At 41.8% G+C, this 10,235-nt stretch overlaps 1 protein-coding gene across 3 annotated transcripts; it reads left to right on the plus strand.

The window, feature by feature from the left end:
- The first annotated feature begins 293 nt into the window (after positions 1-293).
- Positions 294-9,829, plus strand: NPY5R (neuropeptide Y receptor Y5). 3 transcript variants are annotated; one of them, XM_050946540.1, is made up of 2 exons: positions 294-447; positions 8,032-9,829. In XM_050946540.1, the coding sequence occupies exons 1-2, from the start codon at positions 427-429 to the stop codon at positions 9,376-9,378; spliced, it is 1,368 nt and encodes a 455-aa protein (XP_050802497.1). In that variant the 5' UTR covers positions 294-426; the 3' UTR covers positions 9,379-9,829. The 3 variants fall into 3 exon arrangements, with proteins under 3 accessions (XP_050802497.1, XP_050802498.1, XP_050802499.1); XM_050946541.1 differs by lacking the exon at positions 294-447 and adding an exon at positions 538-602; XM_050946542.1 differs by lacking the exon at positions 294-447 and adding an exon at positions 905-1,156.
- Positions 9,830-10,235: the final 406 nt, after the last annotated feature.

Genomic DNA, 10,235 nt, shown 5'->3' on the forward strand with positions numbered 1-10,235 from the left:
ACTTTCACGCACATAAGAACGTAAAAACGGGCAAGATAGCCAGTGTTTCAAGAATGCTCCCCCCACTCCTCCCAGTCCCTGGTGGTTCACCTGGCGATGGATTCAGGGGGTCTAGTAGCACTGCTTCTTTTTTCTCCATCCTCATCTTCGCGTCACCCATTCTTACCCCCAACGCCCAGGCTTCTGTCAGACAAAGGCACAGTCTTCAGCTCAGAACCACCCGCCCCCCCCCCAGGTGGTGTTTCGTACATGTAAAAAGGTTCATTGCTCTTTCTCCAGGATTCCAGCAGCGATAAACTGCCTGCTAGGAAAGCCGCTCTGAGGACTTTGGGGTAGTGTGGTTCACGGATATTAATTATTCTCCATTGAAAACATCGATAAATCACTGGCTCCTATGGGACTCGCCGATCAGAAATGTGAGGCTACATGAACATTATTGGAGAGCAGGTGCGAGGGGGAGTTAAATTAACTGGCTGGGCTTAGGGGCATCTGAATGGCTAGGAGTGAACTGGCTCGGGGAGGATGCATACGGTGCATTGTATTTAGTACCGTTTGTCGGGATTAAAGGGATACCGGATGGCCCCAGAATGACGCGACCTGCGGTAGGTTGTGATCTCAGTTATACAGGTGTAAGTGATGCGGAATGACTCCCCCGAGCTCAGTGGAGTTACTTCGGGTGCTGGGCTCTCTGCTGGGTTTGGTTTCTGTAAGCGGCGAGGCAGGCAGAGCAGAAAGCCCCCCGGCCACCTTAAGAGGAAATCACTGGGGAGGGGGCCGGGGAAGGCGGGGGCGCGAAGGGGGCTGAAGTTAGCCGCGCGGCAGCAGTTCGCGCCGCGTGTGGCTGGCACTGGGCAGCGGGCTGGGGAGGCGGCAGCGCTCTGTCCCCTCCGGCGCCGGCTCTGGGTCGCCGCCCGCCAGCAGCGCGGAGGAGAGGACCTGGGCCACGGTCGCTACAGGGGCTCGGATGCCGGGTCCGCTTCTCCGCAGCTCGCCCCTTCTCCTGGGCCAGGCTCTTCCCGGCAGCGCCGGCCACTAGCGCTCCGGAGCAGGGTCCCTCCACCGCGCAGCGACCGCCCCCTGCTGCCAGGCGCCGGGAGAGAGAGGAGCCGGGCCTCGCCCTCCCCGCGGGCGCTGCGGGCAGAGGCTCAGGCGGCAGGTACAGTACGAAGCCCTCGCCCCGCAGCTGCTGAGCTGGGCGCGGTCAGGGGGCAGGAGGAGAAGCCGCCGCGGCGGCCCCCCTGGCGGTCCCATTAGGTGCGATGGGAGGTGGATCTGGCCCAGCATGTGCAGCTGAGAATTACCCCTGGAAGGGGCCGCAAGGGGAGCGCTTGCTTTTCAGCTCCATGTCTGCAATAACCAAGCCCATGTCAGCGCCCCGATGGCCGCTCAGAGCACCTGTGCCAGACAGCATGTCTGCTGCCGGGCACTGCCCGACCTGGGCTGCTGCAAAGGCACTCAGGCGGGGCTAGCTCCACACTGAACGAACCCAGGTGCAGTTTAGGAGCCAGGCTGCTAGAGGGAAATCTCTGTTCCTTATTTATAATCGCTTTAATGGAATGTAGTGCACATACTTTTTAGAGCAGATAGTGTCCAGTTAAGGACTTTTCCAAAGCGTGGCTAGGTAGTGATTCAATATCCCTTGAAACGGAAGTAAATATTATTGAACACCTCTCACGCTGTTGAATTATACCTAATGCAATGCCCTTTAAACATAAATATTCTGGCATTCATGGTTTACATTTTGATGAATAATTTACCTCTGACTTGCTTACAGAACGTGAGACATGACCAACTGGAATGAGCACGTGTTTGCCATCTCTAACTCTGTGATTCTTTGAAATTTATCGTTTTATTTTTAACCAATTATTCTTTGGCAGTACTCACTGAGGATTATTCAAAATTGATACTTAATGAAATTAGTATTTTGTCTAAGTAACAAGTAATATACTTTAGTTGACTGCTGGAGGATAAATATAATATATTGTATTAGTTGGCACAATCCAAAATGTCTCCCTCTAGAAAAATAAAGAAAAGCATGTTACAAATCTTAAGCTGTAAGGTCTTCAGTGTTTGTTTGGTTGTTTATCTAGACGTTTGTTACACTTTGTGCTCAGCAGCATGTACTTTAATAATATGTTAGGCTTGCTTTACTGATCAGTGAGGTACTACCATACAGTATACCACACTCCTTCAAATTTGGAGGTATAGTCCTATTTTTAATGAATAGATTATTTGCCTACTGTGGGAAGCCATATTGTTGTTTTTCCAGAAGAATTTTGTAATATTTATTATCTTTTATCAATAATGGCCACTTTAAGAGAGACAAGTAATCTTTTCATCGTTAACATATGATAAAGCACTTGTCTGGCTGAAGTGCTCTTGCTCTTTTTTTCAGAGCTCAAAGGTTCTTAAACTGAAGTGTACGGTTGAATGTACTAATTATAAAAGAATTGGAACAGTTGCAGTGGTAGCTCTACCTCTTTGATCTGTGTTTTGTAAATGCACAGCCTTAACTCTCCTTTGTTGCATATAGGCATTATGACACAGTCTGTAATTACATGACATTTTTTATCCAATATAATATATTTCAGTGTTTCTAGGAGCTTAGATAGGTAATGATTAAGTAATTATGCAACAGGGCAGCATTGAAGTTATATGTTCAACTTTTGTATTTCTTGGCTTCTGGGTGCTTAGCTATACAGGGTTCACATTGCGTTTGCAGTGTTGTTCCCAGGATATTAAAGAGCCAAGGTGGGTAATATCTTTTACTAGACCAACTTCCATAGGTGAAAGAGACAAGCTTGCAAGCTTACACAGAGTTCTTCCATCCTCCAAAATTATGATTTATGGATTTTTTGCTTTTTGCATTTTAAACCAATCACAGGCCTTAAAGTGGAATAATGAACATAATCCACTTCAGACATGTTAAACCAATATAAAGTTTGATCACTTTATATCTTAAACTGAGCTCAGACTGGACAGTGGTTTAAGCTCCTTGTACCATTTTAAGGCTTTAGATTAAATGGTTTAAAAAAAAACAACAACCCTTCTCTCCCCTCCCCACACAAAACTTTTCCAAAAAACATAACTTGGGGGAGAAACAATTTGACTAAAGTGCTTGTCAGAGGAAGATTAAAATTAAGATACACAGCTGGACATAGGTGAACATGGTTCAGGAAGATGTCATGAAGATCTTCCTGGTTCATGAGGTATTTTCCTACTTTAAAGTACATTTATTTACATGATGAATGGTGACTATAAAGCAAAGTCAATAGGAAGCCAATGAGACACAAGGAGTATGGAACCCCAAGATACTGTTTTTACAGTCACTGTTCAGGTTGGAACCTCACTTTAAATATGATGAAGGGAAACATTTTCAAAATCACCTTAGTGATTTAGGAGCCTAAGTCCCATTTTTGAAAGTGACTGGCACCTAAGTCTTATTGAAAGTCTCACTGGATGTCATTGACAATAATCGGGCCAGAGAGGGTAAACAAATCCCAGCAGTAGAAGTTGCTGCTAATACCAAGCAGCAAGAGAGAAGCCTCAGTAAGAGCAAAAGTCCAAATAATATCAGTGGCATGTTATTGTGTGATTGTGGGCTGACAACCAGCAGTATGGTGGGGAAGCATTTTCAGCTTCATTCAGCTAATAGCACTCAAGATCAAGACACACTGTGTAAGTGTTGTGAATCGGGTAGAAACCCACAGAAACTGGCAACTGCCTCTTTACTGAATCATCTCTGTAACAATCCCCCACTCATTTCTTGCATGACCAGCATGCAGCAAAACAAACAGCTTTTGCAGCCCAAGCTTAGTAAAATACCCACCAGTTCCAATATAGGTACTGAATCATTATCTCTGGGAGAGGCAAGCAGTGTTGGTGCATGCAAATTGACTCTGGGTACATACATATTCACTACAAGCACTACAGTGTCAAAGCTGAAGCATAGAAACTTAATACAGTGGCAGAAGGATTTTTTCTGCCCTGTCTAAAACCACCCCCTCAAGAGATGATAGGTCGATGGAAGAATTCCTCTGTTGACCTAGCTGCATTTATAGTGGGGGTTAGGTTGACCTAACTACATTACACAGCTTGTGAAATTTTTCACAGTCCTGAGTGATATAGCTAGGTTGATCTAATGTTAAGGTATAGACCAGCCCAAATGTCTCCCTCGTTCCACTCTGTTATTCTACTCTCCCACAGCTGGCAGTGATACTTCTCTATCTTTATCCTTAAGTAGGAGTATCACTGTGATGGGTTGCCCTCCTTTAAGGTGCCATCTGATGTACTGGGATACCACTGAGCCCTCCTGTTCTGCCAGCCTGGGCCCCCTTTACCCTGTTTTGCTGAACCAGGCTCTTAAGCCTCCTCTAGCACACACAGGCAGAGCCACACCCAGCTGCAGAAAGACACAGACACTAAGATCAGCATAAGGGACTTGCCCCAGCACTCAGCTGTCCGCCTCCCTTGGAGTGCAGACCCAAAGGTATACTGTCTTGTACTGTACAGAAAAATCTGCACAGCACAAGCTCATAAAAATTCACCCTCTCCCTCAATGTGAAAAGAGAGATGCACAATTTCTTGCCCACCCCAGATATGAATTGCACAAACTGGGTTATGTTATAAACAAGAAATAAGTTTATTGACTACAAAAAACAGATTTTAAGTGATTATAAGGGATAGCAAACAGAACAAAGCAGATTACTAAGCAAATAAAACAAAACACACAAAGTAAGCTTGATTCACTGAAGAAACAGGTTACAAAATGTAATTTCTCACCCTAAATGTTGAATTAGGCAGGGTGCAGAGTTTCTGTAGCTCAGAGTTCCGGATATTTCTTCTTATAGACTGGACTCCTGTCTCAGTCTGGACTCATCCTTGCTTTCCCTTTAGGTTAATTCCTTTGTCCCTTCAGGTTCTTTCAGCAGTCCTTCTTCTTGGGTAGGAAATAGAGGAGAGTCTATATCAACCCTCTTCCCAGTCCTTAAAAAGGACTTACCTAAGGCGAGAATCCTTTCTTTGATCCCCATCCCCCTGCAGAGGAAAAGTACCAGCAGTATCCAACGGGGTATTTTTCATCAGGTGATTCTGTCACCTGACCTTGTAGTGTTAATGCAGCATCTTCAAAGTTCTATTGTTCTTCTTAAATGGGTCATTCAGGAGGATTGCCTACTGTCTGGTGGGCATTCTCCCCAGGTACTGTCATAACATTTCTTCCCAGATCTGGACCTTAGCATCCAAAATATGAGTGTTAGCATGAATTCCCCTAAGCTTAATTACCAGCTTAGATCTGATAGCGCTGCCACCAATCAGGAATTTTTAGGGCCTGATACCCTCTGGTCCCCCCAAAACCTTCCCTGGGGGACCCCCAGACTCAGATGCCTTGAGTCCTACAACAAAGGGAAATAACCCCCACCCCTTGTTTCCTGGTTACTTCCTCCCAGGCTCCCCTCCCTGGATGACCCTAGGAGATTCCCTGCATCCAGTCCTGGAAACACAAGTACCGAGAGAGCTAGTCTCTCTTCCCCCTTACCCAGAGGGTATGCAAAGTCAGGCTTAGTAAATCTAACACAAAGAGATTTTCCCCCTGACTTCTTCCTCCCACCAATTCCCTAGTGAGCTGCAGACTCAATTCCCTGGAGTCCCCACTAAAGAAAAACTCCAACAGGTCTTAAAAAGAAAGCTTTATAAAAAGAAAGAAAAATACATTAAAAATAGTCTCTGTATAAGGTGAAAATATACATGGTCAATTGCTTAAGAAAAAAAGTGAATAAACTGCCTTATCCAAAAAGAATACAATTCAAAACACTCCAGCAACTACACACATGTAAATACAAAAAAACAATATAAACCTATTGTCTTACTATCTTTGTACTTACAACTTGGAAACAGAAGATTAGAAAGGCAGGAGATAGAAAAATCACTCTCAGAGCCAAGAGGGCACAGACCCAAGACCAAGAACAAAGAACTCACACCCAAAACTTCCCTCCACCCAGATTTGAAAAAGTCTTGTTTCCTGATTGGTCTTCTGGTCAGGTGTTTTAGGTTACTGGTATTACCCCTTTACAGGTAAAAGAACATTAACCCTTAGCTATCTGTTTATGACAAGTACAAACACAGTTGTAATTGTTACATAGTCAATATCCCTAACTTTAGATACAGAAATGATACATGCATACAAATTAGATAATCATATTCACTAAATCATAACCTTTCCAATGATCTCTTACATGAGCCATCTTGCTTATACCTTAGTTATGCCATAGTCATATCATAACCATATTTCTATGAAGAATATGTGTGTAATGGTACACCACATCACTTCAGTTCTGTTCATGGCCTCTCTCAGAAAGGAAAAAGGCAACATCAACCCATAAGTCAGAGCAGCAACATTAGTGTTTATAACTAATCCAAATATGCAGACCTTTTGGGGCAAAACTAAATATATTTCTACTGACACTTAGCTTAAATGAAGGATATACTGGTTTTGGTTCAATAGTCTATTGATTTTGGAGATAGCTAGATCTCCCCCACCCCCAATACATGAGATTTCCTTGCGGTCCACCTTTTCTATAAGAGTACTGCCTTGTATTTACCAAAGGGTCTGAAGGGGAGATTCCAGACTTCTAAGGCAGGTTTATACCTGAACCAGTACAATTTCAGTGCACACTTAGCTGTCTTTGACAGCCCACTACTGTAGCCACAGCACAAGGCACCAGTGGACATTCCTTCTGCTCTGTGCAACAACCAACCATCTATGGGTACTTAGGTAGATCTTGAACATTTACTCCAACGTCCTGATACAGGCTGTGAGCATACACTTGAATGGCATATTGTGCACATTACGCTGATTGGACAGAAGCAGGCTGTACACCTCATGTCCATGGGGCAGGACACAAGGGGGGGGGGCACTAGGCCACCATAAGTGATTCTTGTGGAAGTCACTAGCATGCTTGATCTTAATGACAGCAAGCATCACTGAATGGCTCATATACACAAGACTTCAATCTCTCATTTGCTAGAGCAGGCAAGGAAGGATCCAGAGGAGGTTTCTGGTGATGATGATGTCCCTGTCAGTGCCTCGAGGACATACCTGAAAACTGTGTAGAATAATCTATAACAGAACAAACTATATTGTTGTAATGGTGCTGAAATTTCACTGATCCCATTATAGTAAAAGGGAGATTTGCTAGGATTTGTCTGACTGCTAGTATTAACCCAGAATTCTCTATTTCACCTCTACTGACAAAACTCTGTGTAACTTCAATGGAAGTTTTGAATCAGTGGAATCTGCAGGACTTGGCTCTATCTATTGTTAACATATATTAAATACTATTTTCCGGATTAAGGAGATTAATTTGAGTATAGCAGCTATACAATTAAAAAATTGCTACACTGGGAACTGAATTCTGTGGAACAGTGAGGGCCATAGTGTGACAATTTCTGAAAGATTCTTTTTCTGGTGAAATTCCCTATTATGAAAATAGAGAATATAGCTGGAACAAAACATTACGCATTTTAAGCACTCCAGTGCAGTTTGTCATCATGTAACAGAAATAGATACCCTAATAATATAGTATATGGGTGGGTACAGTTATTGCACAGAGCCAGATTACGAACTCCTTATTCACAATGGTGAGTAGTTATTCAAATGACTAGTCCCATTGACTCTAAAGGGACTACTTTGATAAATAGTTGGTCACTCATGAGTAAAGAGTCCACAGTCTGGCCAACAGCAAACAATTGTTAATTGTTTACTTCATCTGCACTACGCTTTAAATTGTAAGTGCAAAATATGAGAATCCAAGGGTTGGGGCCTAGGTAGTCTGCATAACACATGCTAAGAACTGTGGCAATTAATTGGTGAGGGTTTATAATTATGCAGGATTTAGGGCAAAGTATAATGATATTACTGCACTTTAAAATGTAATGAAGCAATAAAGAAAATGGTTGTTTCTCTAAATTCTGATTAACACCAATGTCATCTATTCTGCAGTTGCTAATTAACATCTTTCTGATTCTAAGCAGGACTGTAATATGGATTTAGAACTCAAAGACTATAACACAACGCTTACTAAGGAGAACAGCTCTGCTACTATCAAGAGTTCTGATTTTTCTGCCTGGGAAAACTATAAGAGCAGCGTAGATGACTTACAGTACTTTCTGATTGGCCTGTACACATTTATAAGTCTTGCTGGCTTCATGGGAAATCTACTTATACTGATGGCTCTAATAAAACGCAAGCAGAACACAATAATAAATATTCTCATTGGAAACCTAGCCTTTTCTGACATTTTAGTTGTGCTGTTTTGTTCGCCTTTTACATTAACATCTGTCCTGCTCGATCAGTGGATGTTTGGAGCAATCATGTGCCATGTTATGCCCTTCCTCCAATGTGTGTCAGTTCTGGTTTCAACTTTAATGTTAATCTCTATTGCTGTTGTCAGATACCGCATGATAAAAAATCCCCTTTCTAGTAATTTAACAGCAAAACATGGCTATTTCTTAATAGCAACTATCTGGGCTCTTGGTTGTACAATTTGCTCCCCTCTGCCAGTTTTCCACAAAATTGTAGATCTCCATGAAACCCTTAATTTAGAGACACTGAACAGCAGGCATTTGTGTATTGAATCATGGCCATCTGATTCATATAGAATTGCATTTACTATTTCTTTATTACTCATGCAGTATATATTGCCGTTGGTTTGTTTAACTGTAAGTCATACCAGCATCTGCAGGAGTGTAAATTCCAGATTGTCAAACAAGGAAAACAAATTTGAAGAAAATGAGATGATAAACCTAACACTTCATCCACCCAAGAGTTGCAGATCTCAGGTGCAACTCTCCAGCAGTTCTAGATGTAGCTATAAGTTTGTCAGACAACACAGAAAAAGGTATAGCAAAAAGACTGCCAGTGTGATGCCAGCTATTTTACGGGGTCATCTGGATAATAATTCTGGAGAACTGCTAGAAACGTCTGGTACAGAAAGAAGCCAGCTCTCTTCATCCAGTAAGTTCATACCAGGGGTACCAATCTGCTTTGAGATGAAACCAGAAGAAAATTCAGAGATGCAAGACATGATTACAGTATCCCGATCCATCACTCGAATTAAGACAAGATCTCGGAGGGTTTTCTGCAGACTGACAGTACTGATCTTAGTTTTTGCTGTCAGTTGGATGCCTCTTCACCTTTTCCATGTTGTCACTGATTTTAATGCCAATCTTATTTCTAATAGGCATTTTAAATTAGTATACTGCATATGTCACTTACTGGGTATGATGTCCTGCTGCCTGAACCCCATCTTATATGGGTTCCTTAACAATGGCATAAAAGCTGATTTGATGTCTCTTATTCCATGCTACCAAATATCATGATTTTAAAAGCTCTACAATAAAATATAAAACAAACAATGTTATGCCTATAAGCATACTGAAGTATAAAATATCTTTTATTCAGTTTTAGGTGTGAATCAGTTGTTAGCAATGATTAGCAGCTTTAGGTGTGAATGGTTAGTTCTAGGTTTGAATGGTTTGTACATGCCTCTTATGTACAGCGGAAATATACAGATACATTGTAATATTAGTCTTTTGTTTATCTATTGTATGGAGGAAATCATGTGTAGTGTACAAAACCATATTATCATTTTATTAGTTCAATCAAATGTTTCAACTGTACCTTACAAATATCTGAACTCTAAATTCACAATTCATGTACAAAATGAGTCCATTCATCTCAGTATCAATATCACGAGGCTATAATCAGCAAATTATTATTGCTAAATAATGTTTAATTGAATCAGACTATTTTGACCACTTCTTAAAATAAAAATTTCTGTTGCTTGATGTGATTAGAACACATTTATATATTTTTTTATCTTGATACATCCAGTCCAGCCAATATCTCTCTATCACATTTGCCAGACATCAATAGATCTTCTGCTGCTTCTTTAAAGACTATCTTCTTCACTTGGATAACTACATGGATAATCACTATATTCCAGATTGTCCTCACACTTCTGGATTTAATTAGCATTATCTACCCTTTTTTCTGGTAATTTTACTGTGTCCTATCATTTCATCTGATTTTCAACTTGACCTGAACATAGATAGCATGCCTCTGTCCTTATTTTCATGACTTTCCTCCAAGAACGGTATGTTTTGAGTCAGAATGAACTCTATCTACTGATCCCCAGGAGAGCAGGTGATAACAGAAACAAGAAGAAATAGAAAGA

The sequence above is a fragment of the Gopherus flavomarginatus genome, chromosome 3, assembly GCF_025201925.1.
Source record: "Gopherus flavomarginatus isolate rGopFla2 chromosome 3, rGopFla2.mat.asm, whole genome shotgun sequence".
Lineage (NCBI taxonomy): Eukaryota > Metazoa > Chordata > Testudines > Testudinidae > Gopherus > Gopherus flavomarginatus.